This window comes from Oreochromis niloticus, linkage group LG19, assembly GCF_001858045.2.
Source record: "Oreochromis niloticus isolate F11D_XX linkage group LG19, O_niloticus_UMD_NMBU, whole genome shotgun sequence".
Taxonomy (NCBI): Eukaryota; Metazoa; Chordata; class Actinopteri; order Cichliformes; family Cichlidae; genus Oreochromis; species Oreochromis niloticus.
Genome location: NC_031983.2, coordinates 26,389,840 through 26,411,042, shown reverse-complemented (window position 1 = coordinate 26,411,042; position 21,203 = coordinate 26,389,840). Strand labels below are relative to the sequence as shown.

General features: G+C 38.8%; 1 protein-coding gene and 1 long non-coding RNA gene across 6 annotated transcripts in view; one reads left to right on the top strand and one right to left on the bottom strand.

Annotated features, from left to right (window-relative positions):
* Positions 1-21,203, bottom strand: part of sntg2 (syntrophin, gamma 2) — a 95,730-nt gene that overhangs the window by 6,791 nt on the left and 67,736 nt on the right. The window contains exons 13-15 of one of the 2 annotated variants that reach the window (XR_003215250.1): positions 19,855-19,926; positions 19,372-19,578; positions 7,147-7,315 (exon numbers count right to left, since the gene is read on the bottom strand). Coding sequence is in view for 1 of the 2 variants with exons in the window: in XM_005477587.4 (XP_005477644.1) it covers positions 19,372-19,578; positions 19,855-19,926 (279 nt within the window). In the remaining variant the exon portion in view is untranslated. The remainder of the gene's footprint in view (positions 1-7,146; positions 7,316-19,371; positions 19,579-19,854; positions 19,927-21,203) is intronic. The other variant, XM_005477587.4, reaches the window with a different exon arrangement.
* LOC112841736 (uncharacterized) overlaps positions 1-21,203 on the top strand; it is a 55,658-nt gene that overhangs the window by 23,726 nt on the left and 10,729 nt on the right. Inside the window, exons 2-5 of one of the 4 annotated variants that reach the window (XR_003215252.1) lie at positions 16,977-17,163; positions 17,663-17,770; positions 17,886-18,055; positions 18,433-18,582. This is a non-coding gene — a long non-coding RNA (uncharacterized LOC112841736). Of the gene's footprint in view, positions 1-16,976; positions 17,164-17,662; positions 17,796-17,885; positions 18,056-18,432; positions 18,583-21,203 lie in introns of all 4 variants that reach the window. The other 3 variants (XR_003215251.1, XR_003215253.1, XR_003215254.1) reach the window with 3 other exon arrangements.

The window sequence follows — 21,203 nt, the reverse complement described above, 5'->3', positions numbered from 1 at the left end:
CCCACTAAAAAAGGTGCTAAATACATAGTACCACAAACGGCTCCAGCCTGAGGCAACGTTTAGCTAACCTCTGACCACACCCTGTGTCACTGTGGGGGTAAGTGTACTTAAGTGACCACACCTATCAGAGATGTCACCATGTACTGGCCTCACCCAATGTACCACACAGAGACCGGGGAGAACAGGTTGTGTTGATGCAAGCTGTTCTCAGAAGCAGATCTGTTAAAAATGTCTGAGCCTGTGAGAATTTGGAACTCTACCAGGACGAACTTCCATGTTTGTTGACGAGCATGAAATGTATTTGCTACTTACACTAAATCAAGATAAACTTTTATAACATTATATGAAATTGAACAAAGAACCTAGTGTTCAATGGCTGCATGCCTTCTAACAGGAAGCTGTTAAATACAGAAATTACCAAGATAAGACGGCGATGACAGGTGTTATCTATTGTAACCAAAACAAATGCATTCCACCCTGAACCGACCCCACCCTCTGCACATCAGTGACTAGAAGAACTTCATGTGCTGGATGACAGCCAGACACACGGGCTGCTTATGTAATGTGTCACTGCCTATTGTTTCTCAAAGACTTTCACTGTTTAAAAGGGAAACAGGTTGGGTTAGTTGGCTTTTAGAACAACAGATCTTAACAATGAGTGGATTTGCAATAAAGGTTGTTGGAGGTGGTTTCCATCAGGGCGGATTTTCATGACTAATTGGTTATGACCACATACTTAATGATATTAAGCCTTAGCTTTATTTGATGCTTATTAGCAAATGTTAACATGCAAATACACAAACTGAAGATAAACATTTAAAATATTATACTGTACTTTACTGTAATTGCAAACAGAAAGTAAACAAAAAATATTTTAAAAACAAAAATACAAATTTTTCTAAGAATTCATGTTCATTAAAATAGACTTTTCAGTGACCTGCAGCATTTTTTTTTTTTTTTTTAACCCCACACTGAGGAAAGTAACTCGTAACATTCACCAACAGTTTGAATGTACTGAATGTCGTAGCTGCGCATAAAGTGTTAATTTGAAAATCCTAGGTGTCATGTTTCTCAAATTATCATGTTAACAATATTTTAAGAAAGAAAGTATATAAATCAGTTATCATCAACATCAGGCGCCTAAAGTAACACTTGATTATTTTGATAGTTTAATATAAAAATATTCAGAAATGCAAAATCCTGGGTCAGTACCCAAGTGTGAAGAGCTGATACCAGTGTGGCTGTTCTGGGTTTGTTAATTATTGCTTTTAAACTCTTTGTTTTAAACATTCAGCCAACATAAAAGTGCCGTGAGACAATATAGAAACGTCTTCCGCTGCCGGCTGTACATCGTTCATGTCAACAGGCCGATATTGGTTAATATCAGTGCAGGCGATAGAAAATGTCCCCAAAAATTTTACTGTCATTGTGGAAATTATGATCTGATGAAAAGCTCCTGAAGCAGGTAGAAAAAAACATGAAAGACGATGCACTTAAAGAGGACAAGTGCACCACCTACAGGGAAACATGGAGTTTGCAATATTCATCACCTGCAAGGAAACTTAAATTAAAAAAAAATTTTTACCCCCTTTTTTTCCCCCTCTCCCAATTTTATTTTTCCTTTACTTAGTTCTTACTCTGCTGTACAAAATTGAATATTGTAAGTGTTCAGCAGGAATCAATCTTCCTTTTGATGAAAAACATTTTTTTTAATCCAGATTTTATTAGACTAGTGAAACTGAAGACACTAAATTGCAAAAATCACTGTCAAGAGTATGCAACAGGTGGCAATAACCATCCAAACATATTGGTCAATCAACAATCCACCGTGTTTTACAGATGGCTGTAGACACTCAGTTGTATTGTTCTCTTGACCTCAGACATGCTGATGTTTGAATCACGAAATTTCAAATTTAGATGCATCACTCCTGTTGCCCGTGATTTTCAGTCCACTTCTTGTGTAATTTGGCATACATCACCTTTTTCTTCCTGTTCCCTTTCCTTAAGAACGGCTTCTTGACAGCCACACTAGACCATTTCTGATGAGCTTCAGTGGAAAGTCAGATGCATTTCACAGATCCTGTGTCAGCTGTTTGCTGTATCTTTTCCCATTTTTTTCGAGGGACCTAACTTCAGATACTATTCATCTGCTGTCGTTCATATGTTTTGGGGTTTCTTTTGTTTTGTTTCTTTTAGGCCTGACCCCTTTTCCAGTTACTGCCATTCTTTAAAGAAACGCTGCACATCATGTCAAGATATGCCAAGTTTCCGGCTACTAAAGCTTTAGGAGTCACACTGATGGTGCAAAATTACTATTTTGTGCCTGTCAAACTGTTATCGTTGGCAGTTTTTTGCATAGTCAAGTAGAGAAATGAGAAACATATGTTTTTTGCTTTTGTTTTATGCTTGAGGATCAGCAGCTCAGGCAACCAAACAAATCAACATTTCTCTAAAAATGGTCAAGTACAAGAGGTGGACTGAAAATGAGTGAACAAACAGCCAATGTCCAAAGAAAACCTTTGAAACCCTGTTCAAGACCATATTTACCGAAACCTATATTTACCAAAACAGTCCTGTATTTGTGAACAGGCCAAAGTAAGAAAGGTTGTGCATAACCCTAACATGTTTATGACTCGAACATGCTTGGCGATATTTCAGCTTGTAGGATACAGCACAAGTGAAATATCATGGATTTCATCACCTCCAAATAACAAAAAGAGTAAAAATGTGTTACAGGATGCACGCTGGGCAATTTTGTCTGTTATACCCTGTACTCATACCCATCAGCAGTGTTTATGTAATGCCCTGATCCAGTCAGTTTGAAGGTTAGTATACGTTGGATTCTGCTGAGTGCTCCTCAGAAACCACAGGAGGCTCGCCTAATTGGCTGGAGAACAGAGATTCACAGGCAAATTGAAACCCTTCATCACTTTCATTGGCTTCCCAAAGGACAGTGTCCCACATTTGCATCATTAAAGACTGAAAAAATGCTACATTACCATATTTATGTTTGGTTTCATACTAATAGGGAGGGAACCTGCCCATGCAGCCTTGACTTGGTCAGAAGCATTGAGTATATAAAGTGTTTCAATGCCCTGTCCAAATGGCCAAAGAGAGAGGTTACCTGTATCCATAATGCCATTCAAATACATGCAGAAATGTTGGGCATCAATCAGCGGTTTGACATAGATTGCATTGTTAGAGATGTGTGTCAGTCTAGTTGTTTAGCCTGGATTTCAGACTGTCCTGAATGTCACTTGCAATTTGACAATTGACACTGATGTCACATCAAGAGCGGATTCAGCCAATCATTAGCTGGCAAAGAGCTGACTGTGTGACTGCAGCATCAAACACCCCTGCATATTATCGCTCCCCTTTGAAGCTAATGTCTGGCACAGCAGAGGAATGGGATATTGTTAAAGCAAAGAAGAGAGAACGAAATCAGGTCTATTCTTCATCCGTCCTGCAGTTTGGGTTTGCTTCTGTGCTGGAAAAACACGGCCAGTTAATGTACGAATGTGTCCATGCCTTTTGATGTCGACCACAAGCAAATACATTAACATTCACAGAACTTTCTGACTGTCTTCCCTTTGTTTGTGTACCCCTTTGTCAGCCTACTGTACTGGTCACATCTATCATGTAGCACAGGCTGCACAGAGGAGACGAAACCTGGACAATCAAATTAATGCCCTGCATCTTAAGCACCCGCCGCCAAGTTAACAATTTAATCTTTGTATGGCTCTACTCAATAGGACACATTTCACCCACAAATCATCTGCCATTGACATTCTCATTTATAATAATAATGATATACTAGACCGTTATGTTATTGAAACTTGGCAACTATCAGCTGCATGCAGCAGGATCTTTAACATGTATGAAAATGAATGCTCAGTAATTGACCATTCTGGATTACTGCATATAATATTCACTGTTCTCTGCATGTGTTATGTCAATGCATGTAATTGCCTGGTGAGCCCTGTCTTCCTTATTTAGTTACAATTTCTATGTCCAAGTTACTTTTGAAACAATGGATCCTTGATTTCAGACAGAAGCAGACAGAGCAAGCTTCACATTTCTTGACAGTAATTACATACTTTTCACAAGTAGATTTTTTTTAAGCTTTTAAAATGCAAAGATAACATCTGCATGAGTTGGTTGAAAACTGCCTCTGGCTGACTATTATCTTTTTCCCAACATTGCAGTGCCCGTTTCTGAGCCAGTTTTGCCTTGATGCCTTTCTCCAGGTTTGAGAACTGAACATAACACAAGGTTACACAGCACAAGGTTCTATTTTTATGAGAAATATTTGTATGTAAAGATGAAATCAGCAGGCTGAATCATTCTTTAATTTCTTTTGCTGCTGCCAGTCTTTCTCTGTGGATATAGATAGAATCTGTTCGAGATTAATGTGCAAGATTAGACAATATTTCCAGATATTACAGCACAGAAACCCTGTAAAACAGGTCTTAAATTTGGAGCTAATGGTTTGTTCTACATGAGCAGTACACAACAAATAACATCGACATTGAGGACTCATCCTCTGAAATGGTATTTTCAACAGTCCTCTGGTTCAGTTTAACAGTAAACAGCCAATCAAAACTGTTACCTTCATCGTTGAATAGCTTGGCAGCACAGTCGTGTCAAATAACCGACTAACCACAGACGCAAAGCTGTAACCAAGCTACCAAAGCATTTTGTTTTGAAAGTAGGTTTTCTCATAACATGTACAGAGTGCCACAGAAATGATCCTAAACTCTGATATTTTCCATAGCTCGCTTTCACAAAGTGGCGTAGGCAGAAAGGTCTTAAACGTAACACTAGATCAACACTTTAGGTAAACATGGGGCCAATAAATGTGCTGTTTAAACCATAATTAACACCTCTATAAACTTATACCTCTGACCTTTATGTTTGTAGAAAGACTGACTCAAAGTGGCTGGAGAAATGCAAGATTTAAACTGGCCTGCAGGGATGAGCTACTGCTGCAAAGCTATAATTCTAACAACTGTAAGGTTTTTTTTTTTTTAATCCAAAACATATTTATAAATAGTTGCACTGATTTTATTTTTAACAAATTTTAACAATACATGCCTTTTTTAAAGCAGCATAGAGTGCTCTATTATTTTATCACACTACAATATCTTTTAAAGTTGATTTTAAGCGCAATATTCTATAAAGCACAGTGAACCGGCTCACTGAGAATCAGAATTTGTAGCTCTAACCGAGCCAGTCTGTATCTCCCACGGTTCGATTGTTGGCTTTTTATTTTTTGTGCGATGCACCGTGCCTGAAGAAGTTACAGTCTGGCCTGTTTGGATAGCGCAGTGCCCACAGAGCCTTGCATGAGCTCCATGCGCTCTGATCTTCTAACTGTAGCAGCAAAGTCAAACGCATGAATTAAATATTTTGTTCAGTGATTCTCCTTGTTACAATGACAGCGTGTTTGGGGTCACAAGAGTGCTTTAAGTCAACACTCTCTCCAATCGTGCACATGTGAACATGCAAAGTGCAAAAAAGTGTTAAATATAAACACTGTTGGGTTGGAGCAGTTGATTTTATGCCCCCACCCCCCAGCATACATGCTGAAGGCCTGATGCCAATACATTTATTCCCTTCTTTGTGACTCATAGCACATTTATGGTGGCTGCCATGAGCATTGAACTGGGTTTTTCTACTTGGAAGCATCTGATCCAGTGTTTTGAAGACAGGTCCAGATGCATCCTTCTGAAAGGCTTAGGGATGCAACATGATGTGCAGCTCAGAGAGCTCACAGATGTGCCAAACCACCAATTTTGTTCATATTGTTCAAAGTATTCTGTTGTAAAACTGAAACAACCCATTTCGAAATGCTTATATAGATAAAAAATGAATCTCGTCTTTGTGGTTTATCCAGCTAATACCAGTTTCAGTAGTAACACCCCAGAGCTTATGGTTTGTGTGAGGTGGCACTGAACAAAGAGTAGCATATAAGCCTGCAAAGCTGCTGTGGTTAATGCCATCGGTCCATTGTGCTGTGAATCAACATTGTTAGGGTCAAATTTCAGGTTATTTCAGCTCGGTAGAAATGCAAGGCAAAAACTAATTGACCTAAAATGTATATTTCTTTACATTGTTCCAAGTTAACGCTTTTTGACTTGAAATAAATTAAAGGGAAGAGTTCCCTCAACTCCTCAAGGCTTTGTGAAAAGCATAGAGCCCTGTCTTGCTGCAAAATGTGTTGGTCCACAGAGAAAACGTAGTTTCACTACAAAGGCATTTAAAGTGTGAGCTAGCTATATTTTCATGGCAAATTGTAGGGGTGGGACTGGTCATTCTGAGAACTCAGGGTTCCCTTTTCATTTTGCTAACATATGGTTAACGCAGTGAAAGGGTCTATTTTAATTAAACCCATGACATTTTCACCTAGAGAAGCAGGGAAATCAAAGTCGTTATGAAAATACAAGAAAACCAAGTCTCAGGAAATCTGAAATTACAATGATTGCCTGTGACAACCAGCAAAGACGTAGTTTACATGCTGCCCATTCAACACTCATTCACATTCAGTATCTAAGCAAATGGATTACACAATACTTACACAAAGGGATTGTTACAACCCTCAGGAGACCTTTTTATTCTGAAGAAAAAATATGCATAATAAAAACTTGTTTTGTTAAATAAATGATGAAACAAAAGTGTGATTGTTTCTGTTTGTAAATATAAAAACAAATTATCACACTGAGTGCCAAACTCTGCACTCTTTTTATTTAAAAAGCCACTCAGAGCCATCAAACTCGTTATCTTTGGACCAACAAAGTGACACAGTGTATCAAACTGTGCCCATGTCCCTTAAGATCTCACTGATGAGAGGAATTTCTGTTTTCAAACAGCTGCTACACTCAGCTTCTTGGCCACCCATTTTAACAAAATACAAATACACCACTGGCTTCTTTGACATAGTCAATTTAAAGATTTGCCAAAAATAATGGATTACTCCTAATAGCACAAAAGTGCGTCCAAAAAAGAAAAAAAGAACTGAATGTCACCTTACACTTCTTTTTACTGCGCTAAAAACTTCTTTAAGTGTTTAAAAAGAACAAAAGAAGGAAAATGAATATAAAATACAACATTATCACCTTAAAAAGCAAATAGTGCCCAGAGACTGACCTGCCTTGGCTGAGGTTTGTGCTCTCTGAGTGCTTCTTGTTCAATACATGCAACCACAATCTTGGGGAAGATTGCTGACTTGACAGTTGTCCAGATGACAATCGACATCCTTCACAAGGAGAGTAAGCCACAGAAGGTCATTGCTGAAAGGGCTGGCTTGCTCAGAGCACTGTATCGAAGCATATTAATGGAAGAGAAAAGTGTGGTTTTAAAAAAAAAAAAAAAACAGCAACAGGGACGACTGCAGCCTTAACAGGATTGTCGTGAAAATTTCAAGAACAACGGAGAGTTTTACAACGAATAAACTGATACAGGTGTCTGTAAATCAGGAGCCATCATAACACAGATGCCTTCAGGAAAGGTGCTACACTGTTACTAACTTCACCACTCCTGAATCACAGACATCATTGGTGTCTTTCCTGGGCTAAGGAGAAAAAGAACTGGACTGTTGCTCAGTGGTCCAAAGTTTCACCTTTTAGACAAAATTTTGCCTTGAATTCGGAAATCAAAGTCCTATAGACCGGACAAAAAGCGGAGAGGCTCAGAATCCAAGGTGTTTGAAGTCCAGGGTAAAATTTACCCAGTGTGCCATGTCCTCTCCTGGTGTTTTGTCAAATCGACAGTCAACACAGCAGACTGATAACAGAGATTTTAGACCAACGTGCTCCCATCTGCTAACAATCCTTATAGAGATGCTGATTTCCTTTTCCAACAGGACTTGCCCTCAGCACCAAAACTACTTCCAAATGGTTTGCTGTCCATCATTTTGCTGTGCTTAATGAATCAACAAACTCCCCTGACCTTGAACCCCCAGAGAATTGACAAGGAAACCCCGACCCAAAAAGACAGATGAGCCGTAGCTCAGCAGTGCCTCAAGTCGATCACCTCCATGGCACGCTGAGGTAATCAGTGTTAAAGGAGCAAGTACTGAGTTGTGATTTTGGGACATATATTTATCTGAAATTTGAACAATATTCTAATTCTTTGAGATGCACTAGTAATAGTATTAAGTTTTAGTCTGTATGAAAAACAGCAGCATATCAAACTACAGACCAGCTGATCCCGAGACTACAGCCCTATCTACCAGGGTGTTCTTTGATACAGAAACCACATCGCATTCCCAAAAGGGAATATTGGCAAACAGCAGCACAACTGCTAGAGACATTAGTAATTTTAGCTTCCCCTGTGCAGAATAAAAATTTCATGTTGCTGCTGTATGTAAGACAGTTTACAGTCTACAGTTTCTAACAGTTAACAGTGATTTAGGCTTAGGAATTAGCATCTGCCGAATTAACTGGAGAATGTAATTGAGTCCTGTGGAATTATGACTCTAAACTCTCAGTGACCACATGAGCTCTCCGGACATAAAAGGATTATACATGGTTCCCAAGACTTTCAGATTGATGGCTTTTGCCCGCGTCCTGTGCCGAGTCAAAGATGCTGCTTGCTGGTATTATACCCACGTTTGGTTTGCTGTTCAAAAGTGAAATAAGATGCCATTTAATTATGCCTGGTTCCCACAGTGACCCGGAAAGGATTTTAGATTGTGACTGTGTGATTTAAATGGCTTCTGACAGGTGCTCTGCTTTGTAATATTTATAAATGTCCCTACTTAAGGGTCCCACGCACCAAAGCCCTGAGGCTTCATAGTGTTTTTAGCCTTTATCTTTGGCTGGCCGCACTTCAGAGGTGAAAGGGTGGGAATGTAGAAAAATTAAAGGCACCGCTGGCCGTTTCATGAAAAGTCTGACCTGACATGTGCCATACTTTCTTAATTCTCGAGTATAATGGACATGGCTGTGTGGGAGATTTTAAAGTTCCATGAGAAACTAAATGATACAGACAGAGACGACTGCATTTTGGCTTTAAGCAAGGAACTCGACATCTGTGCTTGTGATTGTGCTTATTGCAGTAGGTGAATCAAATGTTCTTTTCCCCCTTCCTCAATCTGAGGCTGGAATTAAAAGAAACTGGGAATTACTTTGGTAATAACGTTCAAATGGGAAAGAATCAAACCGTGCTGATGAAAGCCTGATCAAACAGAATCATGTGTGGAGCTCTCTGTTATTTAGACTTGGACTTTGTTGTGAAAACGTAGCTCTTCCCTGATATCGAACAATTCTGTGTTACTGCGAGTCCTCAGATAATTCAGTTCTGAATTTAATGCGGCACAAACGGATTCACAGAAGGTGCTTTATACTGTGGTGAAAACGAAAATGAATAAGTGGCCTCGTTCCGTCCTGCGTTCCTTTTCTGCGACGTGAGGAATGTTTTCAGAGCCGCAGCACAATTTCCATCTTAAAAAGTACAGATGAGGGGATGGATTTGAATTAAATATTAATACTGTTTTCCCTTTCAATAATGAGCAGAAGCATACGGCTGGTTTAACGTGTTAAACTTCAGTGACATTCTTTGATTTGTTTGCCTTACTAAATCCCGATCAAGCGCATGTCACCGAGGTGTGCAAGTATATTACAAATACATGAGTCTGATGTCAGTCTTTTTGCAATGGCCTAGCAAGAGGACTCGATATTTTAAAGCTTGGTCAGTGCTATGTTATGTTTTTTTGAAGCCAGTAGTTGCCAAGCGTGACTTTTAGGATGCAAGCAAGCTGTAACCATAAACTGTGTGGCTACAAAACACACACATCTGCTAATTAATGCTAAGTAAGAAACTAATAAACAGAATGTCAAGAATTTCAAAATACTAAAAGTTTAGCACACATTTCTGGGATGGTCTGCAACACACAGCAAGCTGTATTATTAGTATGTATTATCGGGCAAGTCCATGAAAAATGTTCCAAAATGTTCTGGAGGTCCAGTTCAGTGTGACTTCAGTCAGTGCTGGCCTTGAAGAAGCTAATTTTCTATGGCTGCATGTGTTAGAATCCCTGCCAATGTGGCCCCGATGCCAAAATCCAGAATTATAAAAAATGTAAAGAAAAGGAAGAAAGAAACGCCCATTTTCACCCAGTACTGTTAAGTAAAACTTACTGTACGAACGCCTGGAGGCTCCAACTTCCCAGTTGTGCCCCATTTAACTACTGGAAAGGAGGCGATGACTGACTCGGTGAAAAAAAAAAAAAACCCATTAATCTAACTTTGAATGGTGAAAAAGAATATAAAAATTCAGCATTTCCTTTTTTTTCTGATTTTATTATATATTTTGTCAATTTCTCTTGTGAAGCAGAAGCTTTAGTGAAGGTTTAAATTACATGCTAAGACTGTTTTTATTGTACTTTGTTCGCATTTTACTTTCATCAACACCGTCAAACCCTTTTTGCACAAACCTTTTTGCAGCATTTCAAGATTTCTTTGGGTCCTCTCTCCCTCTCTGTGTTGCCTTAGACTATCATCTTCACTGCACCATTACTAAAGTTATTTCCCCTGTTCAGGTCTTTTATCTGCTTTTCATGATTTATTTGAAGTTCCACATTTACAGAAATGAAATTCACAGTTAATAAATGTTGTGTATTATTCTAGAAAGAAGCCATTTATCTGTTTTTGTGCTCACGTTGCTGTTGATGGTTGTGGATGAATTTAAATGAATTTAAATGGAAACCTTTTTTTTATATATATCTATATATATCTCTATATATCTATATATATCTATATAGAGATATAGAGATATATATAGATAGATATATAGATATAGAGACAGATAGATAGATCTGTGTGTGTGTAGAGAGAGAGAGAGAGAGAGAGAGAGAGAGGTGTAGATATGTGTATATGTATGTATGTATAAAATTCATCATTAAATTCATCCACAGCTTCTAACCCACTAGAAGTAAACATTTCAAGTGGCCACAGTAGAATCCATAGTTGCAGGTCATCTCATAAGATGCTTATTTGGATTCTTTATTATTTATCAGAAAGTTGATTCTCATCAAACACATTAATATTCAATCAACATTCTCCCATTTTAGAAGCTTTCTGAATTCATGATTGAAGATGAAGCTGACAGCTGTTGACTTTTAAGGTGCGGACATTTACACAAAGAAAATTACGCAAATATGCAGGAAAAAGGAAAAGCCACGTTTTCATTTTCAGCTTGAACATCAAAGCAGAGAACAGAAAAGAAAGAGAATAGGTATTGGCTAAATAATTCAAACTTTAAAATGAATTATGTGTCGAAAGATGGAAATTTCTCGCAGCACTGCTGCCAGATATCACACTGCATCCCTCCACAGTTCACACAATTAAAATACTCCAACACAAAGACGGCAATGGCCAAACAATTTCCAGCCACTATAAATCCCAGAGGAATATTCCTGTGTCCCTCACACATGCATTTGTTAATATTTACACCCAAAGCATCTGTTATTCGCCAGGAAAATTTAGTGTCAGACAATTTGTTCATTACAACCGGTGAATTTTTAGGCAACCCAAAAATTAAGCACCGTGCAATTATTCGACATACGGCTGAATAAAATGCAAGTATGAGCTATTGTTGTCACTTCCTTTTACACCAGCTTTGCTGCAAAAGAAAGTGACAGTGTGCACTGGAGAGGCAACAACCAGACAACCTTCAGAAAGGGTTTAGCAGGTGGTGTCCACAGACCATTGCTCTCTGCTTATCCCTCCTGGCTGATTTTCCTCTATCTTTGCTGGCGTCCTTGTCACTACTAGTAGCCTGAGATGGTATCTCCTGCCCATTCAGGTTGCACAGGTAGCCCCACTCCTCCTGGATGGCAAATGCATACATGCTGTTGTAAGGGGGTTTACTGTGTCTCCCAGCACAGTCTAAAGCATGTGGAGGAAATGCCCCATTACACAAAAAAGCTGGATGGAGCTATAGCAGGGCACCAACCCAGCAGCAGGACCGATATCGGCTTGTTTCTGTGAAGACGAGCTCTGCCAAAGTCATTCAGAATGACCTCCAGCGTGCTTCTCATGGAGTCTGTTTCTGACTAAAATATCAGACATCCTTCAGTGGGACCTGCTCACAGACCAACAGTGTGCAGCTCAATCCACACTTGCCAGATAACTGGTGCCAATACTGGTGCCCTGTTCTGAAAAGTAATATTGTGAAGTTAGAAAGTCCTCTGTTCCCATTTTGTTAGCATGCCACATTTGAGCCATCTGACTTACAACTATTAGAAAGTCTACATTACACAAAGGTATGCAGCAATTCAGTTCATTTAATTATTTATATAGCATCAAAGCACAAGGACAGTTGCATCAAAGCGCTTTATATTATAAGGTAAAGATCCTACAGTGAAACAGAAACTAGAGAGAGCAGACACAAATAAGATGCTGGCATAATAAATTGAAAGGCAAAGTGCTGCGTCAAATGTTTTTGGGATCTATCTGGTCTCGTACGTGCTGACTGGATAAAAAATTAGAAGCCAATTAAACCAAATTATGAAAGTTAACATAACTGAAAACACAGGGGAAGAGCGTCCTGGGGTGACTCCTGGCTTCTTAAGCTGTCTGTGGAGTATTTATGCTTAGACCTCTTGATGGACATGAAACAGCTACAACCACAGATTTCTTAACAAAGCACTCTCCACGAGAGCTTTACACTTTAAACATTTTTGCTTAAGAGGCAATTTAATGGCTCATTGATGTGAAGACGAATTCTTTAGGTTCCTTGTGATAAACGCGCTGAAAGTAACAATAACATTTATGGAAAACGGAGTGCTGGCTAGTCGTTCTGTTTTAGAAGCAATTAGTTTCTTAATAAGACTAAATGAAAATCACACTGAACTTCATCACTTTCAAATAACTTCTCACTGCTGAAGCATTAAATTGGCAGAAATGAGCAGTGCTGATTTTTTTAAAACTTTTTTTAAACACATAATGTGGTTGACTAACGCCAGAGTGTTGATCAGAAAAAAAAATCTAACTTCAAAACTAAAGTGCCCTCAAAAGATGAACAGAGTATGAAATGCTTTTCATTACTGTTTTGATTTTAAAATCAAAAGATAAATGACAGTAAAGGAGAAACTATCAACTTTTATTTCCATGCATTTTACTATTTCACAAAATAGTGAAAAAGTGAGTTAATAACAACAAGCAGATGAGTTTCTTGCAGGGATTGGTCACAAATTAAAGGCTATTGCTGCTAAGCCTTCATTCAGTCCATCTCTTTATCCGTTTTCAACTAAAGCCAAAAGCATACAACACGACCAGAAACCTGACTGACAGAAACACAGCTCGTCTAAAAACAAAAAAGACACAGAGAATCATAACAATATATAAAGAACAGCAGTGTGGGAAGATCTGAAGGAAAAGGTACCCAGTGCTAGACTTTGAAATAAACACAGGACAGGTTGCCCATAGCGAACAACTTGAGCTGATGACAGAAAAATCCCTGGAGCTGTGAAGAAGAACTTCAAAACGACAGTCAAGGACGTCACTGTCAGTGTAGAAAGCACAGGTGTGAAAATATCACAAGATCAAGACAAAAGAACGGGCAGCAGACTCCCAGAGACGAGGCTGCAAGATGCAAATCTCTTATCAGCAAGGAGGAATCCATAGGCTGGATTGGCATTTACCAAAATATAGTGGTGGAAAGCCAAAGAGTGGAGAAAGACGAGAAGTAGCCATGATCAAAACAGGTGTGAAACCAAGACGGGCGCTGGGGTGTCACCGACCGGACTGTGGACGTTGAACCTTAATTTCAGTATTTTTATTTATTTTTTTTTTTTTTAAAGTGATCTTCTCTGCAGGTTCAGTGCCAGGTAATCATATAACACCATGACTTACTTCATAGGGGGAAAAAAACGGATAACTTGCTTGTTTAGTGTCAAGTAACATCCTGATAAAATATTCATGTTTGTCTCTCTTATGAGTTTGGGCACTTTAACATGGGGGTCAGTGGGGACTGAGTCACTGACATCAGGAACTGGGTTTGCTTCATTTTTCTGCTCTAGAAGCCGACGTGCGAAACATGAAATGTTTAGCAAATCACGTCCTGTCCTGGCCACTTATGGCAGGTCGGGTACATGGATTAGTTTGTTTCCCAGTGTTGATTCATAGCACATAATGGCAGCAACAGGCTCTATTCACTTCTAGTTTAGTCTGGCTGTTAATAACTCTGTCTCATTGGCTGGCCCTTGTTCTCCCTACATAACAACAATCCTAAACACAAAGCTTTTAATAGAAATAAAAACTGAACGTTCTTGAACTGGCCATCAACAGATAAAACTCGACTGAGCACATATGCTTTAAAAGCCCGGAAAACAATTTCCAATACAGAAACCAAGCCTTTAGGTTTATCACTGAGTTTTTAGGCTTCAGCGCATTTATCACAAGAAACAAATATTAGACTTAATTGCTTTTTATTCATTTGACCTTCATTGATTAACTTTTGTTCATGTGAAAAAGGAGCCAACATAAAAAAAAAAAAATTAAAAAAAAAGACAACATATGTGCATATAAACGGTGTCACATAAAAGCTAAAAGCCCGTCTCTGCTTTTCTGTGTCGTGTTTTGATCTCAAATATAAAAGTCTGTGCAAACATTAAATTGCACCCTCGTGCAAATTAGGATACTTTTGAAGCTGCACTGTAATAACTAGTTAGCTATATTTATTTAATATTTAATCTTCTAATTTATGTCAATATTACAACTGATCGTCAATTTGGGGACACTCCTTTTTGTAAAGCTGTTTAATGCTTTATATTGTTAAAGATCGTGACTATTGAAAGCGAATTTTAACAATGGGGACTGAGTCACTTTTGGAACAAGCTGGAGCAAGAAGTGCAAAGTGCAAAGTCATGAACCGCCCCTCATTTCTTTGTATTTTGCTTGGAAAATGTGAAATAGGTGTAGAAAGATGCGTGGAAATACAGTAAATAAGAGAAAAAAGTTTGTACAGTTCTAACCTTGAAAGTCAATACCGCACGCTGTGTTGAAGAATACAGCCCGAAACCTTTATTGTTCATTTCTTGAAGTAGTCTTCAGGAACAGTTCTCTAGGCTTCTCAGAGGACATTGAAAGCTTCTCTTTGGTTACATGCTGGCTGCTTTTTGTTCCATTCTGTGCCAAAATGATCCCACACTGCTTCAGTAATGTTGAGGTCTGGACTCTAGGGGAGACAATCCATGACTTGTGGTGTTTCAACTCTGTGTTTTTCTACCCAGGCATGATTTTACTGTGTTGGTATTAAGCTGAGAAATGAAACCTTTGGAAATTCACTGTGAAAGACAATTTGAACCAGAAATTCCAAATCAGGATTCCTCACAGCTGTTTTTTTTTTCAGTCCACTTGTTGTGTTTGGCATACTTTTCATAGGAATGGCTTCATGACAGCAACTCTGATGAAACTTAATTTAACAGTAACTGAGGGGCCAACTGTATCTCTCAAGTCCTGTATGGAGTCTTTGGTAGATAACTTTTTCTATTTCTAAAAAACATGACTTTTACATACTATTCATCTGCAGCAGGTAGTTTCTTTTTTCAGGTTTGCAGATTCTTCTTTTGCCCTCATTTTATCCATTTTCCTCTTTTTTTTTGGTAACACATGGCGAGATACCTCAATATTCTCAGAGAAATGCGTAACTTAACACATCCTGTTGATTATAGAAGTATTTTAGGGGTAAGGTAAGAAGATTTATTAAAATGCAGTTGGGCCTAGAGTTTGTTTGGGTAGGGTTATATCCAGTCAGATAATGAAAGCGGCACAATTTTAATATCAAAGAGCTCCCTCTGTCCATCATTGCCACACACACAGTATATATATTTTTGGTAGGCACATGGAAATGCATTCAGGGCAACACAAACACATTATTTCCCTGCTAAATCAACCCAAATACCAAATGCACTCAGGCCTTACCTGAGGTAGCTGTAGCTTTCTCTGGATCTGGGTTTAGTATTCAGTGAATCCACTTTAAATATGAAGTGCGGCTCACAGTTGGCATTAGTTAGGCAGCATCAAAGAAATAACCTCCAAACATCTGCCCTCTGATGAAGCAGAGCCGACCACAAAGAGAACGACAAAACACCAGCAGGTGTTTGAAAAATCAAAAGTTGCCCCTGAAGTATTTCACTACAGAACGAGCACAAAAACACAGAGCTTCTGTGGCCTGGCGATGGCTTTAAACTCCTAAACATCAGTGTTAAATTAACATGCAGGCCAATAAAATCTACAAAAACAAAAAAAGACTGAAAATAAAGCGTCTTTCACTGGGAGGTTTGTCTGAACATTGGGAGGTGTCCAAGATGCAGCATTATATAGCGCCAGCTCAAATGCACTACAAAGAATTTGTGTGACTCATTGTCAGGTCCTACACCCAAAGTATTTCTGGTTGAGCTTTTTCCCCCTATTTTGGGTGATGTCACTTTGTCTGAAACAGTAAGGCTCGAGTTTTCCTGCTGTATGTTGTAACATTTTGTTATGTTAAGGATGAAAAATTTAAGCTGAATGTATTTTAGTTATTAATTTTAAGTTGCAGTCATACTATTGGCAGCTGGCCTAGACAGTTTATTACAATGAGCTCTACATCCATATACTTGTAAGTTCCCAAAAAAATGAACTGATCTATTATTATAATTAAGAAGTGTTTTACACATCTGTCAACTAGACAAGTGATTCGCTGGTTTGACAATCATCACAATAGTTTCCAACGGTAGCTGCATAGGCAGACACCACTGTGATTAATATAAGCAGGCCTGAAATATGATAGAAACTGCTCGTTTCAGAAAATAAATTCAAGCGTTACTCCTAGCAAGAATTAAGGAAACATTCATTTATTATTATCAGAAGAAATCACAGATCAAGAACTTCTAAAGCTTTCTGTCCCAGCTGTCATTTGTTCACCAAGCCGTGCGATGTGTAACGATCTGGTAGCTGGTTGGACACAAACTAAAAGACCAACTTTTTCAGACTTTTATAGACAATGGATAACAACCAGCCTCCATGAGGGATTTCGGTCTGTTTGATACCCTAAATCAAGGGAAAGCGACTGAACTCTGTGCATGTTTGCCAAACTGAGAGGAGGAATGGGCTGGATGGAACTGTCAGGGGACCAGTTAAGCCCCATTTGCAAGCCAGACAAATTCATCTGAAGCAGGTAAGGCCTCTGGCATTTTTCTGAGCTGCAACCAGAGAATTCAAAAATGTTGTGGCATGTTAAGCCTGGTGTAGCCATACGACTGAATAATGAGTCCCTCAGACTCAAATCCAATCTCTAATTTTACTTGCACTATCTGTGCCACGAAAACTCTTTTAACTGCTCACCATGTCAGACCCGAGACGCCAAATCAGGTTGGTGAAATTCTATTATTAAAATAACTGTTTTTAAATGTCTTTGTACCTTTAAACAGAAACTAAAAAGCCGCAAAAGTTACAAATCTGACATTTTTGACAGATTTCAAGTAATGGTTATTCATAGCAAAACTGGAATTAACAAAGGTTTCCTTGGTCAAAGGAAAAAGAGATGCCTGTAATCCATGGATATTGTAATTCACCAGTGGGGAGATAATGTGTTAGATTTTATATCACAGAAAAGTACTGATTGTTTGACTGATTTAGACGTCTTCCAAATGTCCTCTTCTGGCTGCTCCCTTTAGAGGTTGCCACAGTGGATCATCTGCCTCCATCTCACCTCTATCCTTCCTGTGTCATCCTAACCCTCTACTGTGTCCTCCTTCATGAGTCTTCTGTGGTGTACCTGGCAGGTCCATCTTTGGCATCCTTTGTCCAGTATATCCTCGATCCCTCCTCTGCACATCCAAACCATCTCAGCCTCTAAACTGCTCAGCCTGACCTGTCCTCTCATGTACTCATTTCTAGTCCCGTCCATTCTGGTCACTTTCAATGAAAATCCTAACATCTTCAACTCGGCCGCCTCCTTCTACTTTTACACTCATCCCAGAGACTTGTCTCCAACTGCTCCACCCAGCCTGCACTCTCTTCTTGACCTCTCCTGTGCACTGTCTATAGCTTTGGCTGGTTGAGTACAGGTATTTAAATTCATCCAACTTGCATGTTCACCTTTCCACCTGCCTACCTCTCATTCACACACATGTATTCTATTCCTACTCACTACAGATTTCATGAGTGTCATCTGTAAAAGTCCACAGAGACTGCTGTCTCGTCTCATCAGTTAACCTGTCCATCACCACTGCAAACAAAAAGGGGTTCAGAGAGCTTTTCTCTAGATCTACAAAGGCACAGTGCAACTCTGTCTGATCGTCTCTATTCTTCTCCATCAGCAAACATCAAGCAAACATCACAGCTGTAGTGTTCATTCTCAGCATGAAGCCCTAACGCATGTCACCGAGTGTCACTTAACCTAGCTTCAACAACTCTTCATCTAATCAGCCTCATCTCTTTCTAGTTACTACAGCTCTGCACATCAACCCTGTTCTTGAAAATTGGACTCATTCTTCCATTCCTCTGGCAGCTTCTCAATCTCCAAGATTGTGTTAAACACTCGAGTTTAAAAAAGGCCACATCCCATCTTCAAGACATCTTCATACCATCACAGGTATGCCACCTGTATAAACCCGACTTTCCACACTTCATTCCTTTACACAGCTACCCTCGCTTCCACCTTCTTAATTCTCTGCACTCCACTAACTTAACACCATCCATTTCTATCTCTGTCTTTAATCACCCTAACCTGCTGCACATCCTTTCCAGCTCATTGTCTCCATCTAACCAATCAACACAGGTTTTTCTTCTTCTTTGAGAGGTGTTCAAAAACTCGTGTATCAAATATAATACACACAGTTTTAATAAATACAGGAGGTAAATGATGAATGCAAGTCACTTCCTCAAAACCCAAGGTGCAATGACAGTAATCATCAATATCATATAGGTGTTACAGGAGGATTTAAATGGCTTTCAAATTTTATGTTAACATTTTTGTGCTGTTCTGTTATGCTAATTAAATGGACCAGTGCACAATTGTACAGGAATATTACACACAAATGCAATTGTGCTGTAATGTTCCTATGCAATAATACTGGTATTAAAGGATTATAAAGCTCCATTTTCAGACTGTCATGTTTGTATTTGGAAGAGTTCATTTTAGTCATCATCCAAGATTATGGATGCTATTTATCTTCCTTCTGGCTCTAAAGCCCAACGGCCAGCACACTTAGTCGTGCTGTGGTCTGAATTTCCACAAGCACTCAGTATTTCGCGTTGCTCCTTTGAGTTGAGAAAAAGATGCTTTATTTTAGAGGCGCTCCATTCGAGCTAATATTCAAAGAATTTATAAACAGAAAATACCCAAAAAGGGTCTGAGATCATTTTATATGAAAGTACTCACTTGTATTCGCTGCACTTCCAAGAAGACAGCCCTTTGGAAGGACTTCTCCCAGATAGCCAGGTCAGTGGCCAGCTCTACCCTGAAGGTGTGGCTCTGGCCGTGGCCGACCAGAATACTGAAGCACAGAGACTCCGTGTCCTGCTCAGGAGAATGCTCCAGTCCCAAGTAGAGCCTTGCCTGGAGCCAGCAGTCCTCTGCCATCCACAGCTGTAATGCAAACTTGTAATTACTACATACTGGGGGAAAGGTACTCTGTTGTTTCACTTTCTACAGCTGATGTCAGTAGAAGAAATCACTAGTATTTCTCTATATTCGCAGGTTAAACAGATAAACCTTCTGTGTACATGCCTTGGTTAGACAGCTCCCTGAATCACTATACTACACACTCAAAGAGGAAAACAGACATCTCTAGAGAGAGCAAACAGAGGTGATCAAAATTTGAACAGCCCTGATGCACATCACAGCATCCTTCTCATAACTTACCTTGTGAACCTTGAAAAGAACCTCATAGAGGTTATATGTTGTTTCAGCTTGTCCCCAGTCAGCAGCACTGATCTGAGAAATAAACATCAAGGAGGATGAGATGAAGAGGAAGCGTATACAAACAAGCTTTTTTGCACTTGTTAGCAGCACTTCCTCATCCACATAATAAATGCAAATGAAAGTTAGGCAGGTCACTTTGTTGCTCTCTGTGAAGCCCTGGATGACTGCCAGTGTCGGGGAGCAAAATGGATTGATCCTGCTGCACTGTGCACGGGGAGAACATTTACATCATGAAAGTAACACGTTGATTCCAAAGACTACAGCAAAATAAACCAGTGCCTTTAAAAACTAGGACTTCCAGGTTTTGTTTCACAAATAACAACTTTAAATAATCCCTCTGATTTAAACTGGGATTTGTAAAAAATCCAACTGAGAATATTTTTTTATGGCCGCAGAAAGAAAAATGAAAGTGACGGCTGAATTTAGTAGACATACAGGCTCACTGTCCAACGCAAGGCTGGGAGCTTTATTTGGGGTGTGCTTAAACTGAGATACAATGTTATGCACACAAAGTGTTTATGACTTTAATCATAAACATCATTTGATTTTTTTTTTTTTTTTTTTTTTTGCAAAGTGGACACTATTAGCCTGATGATCAGTTATCTGAAAATGTTAGAGTGGCACCACTGGTTACACGTATGCTAATAATAAATATCTGTAGTGTGTAGTTGATGTTTGTAATTCTCTTTGGTAAGCAAAAATACATCTATTTTTTCTTTATGCTATTTCAACATTAGCGTTAGAATTACCTGAGTTAATAATTTAAAAAGCAAAAATGAGCTATTGTGAATCCTATAGATGTTTAATGTAGAGTTATTGGTTTTAATTGTGTTGTTCTCTTGTTTTTTTAGCCTTTTTCCTTTAATGTAGAACATGTTTTTTTTTTGTATGAAAAATATTTTTCTTAAAGTTTGTCACACCCCAGGAAGAGTAGGTACTGCTATTGCAGGAGCTAACGGGGATCTTAATAAACTAAACTACCGAATTCATGAAAATGCTGTATCTTCTGCAACATTCTGTTTGCTTGTGCATAAAGAAAATCCTTGATTTGTTGATTGATTTTGTTTAGGTATTTTCCAGTGTGATAGCATCTAATAAGATCAAAGAAAGATCCATAATGTCCCATGTAAACATAATTAGTTGTGAAGCGGTTCTAAAATCATTCCTCAGTATATTTCCACTTATTTAATCACAATGAACAATGTCTAGTGCCTCTTTGTCTTCTTTACGATAGGTTGTGTTGTACTGGTTCTATAAATAACAAAACAACAAAACATCTCATACAAAAT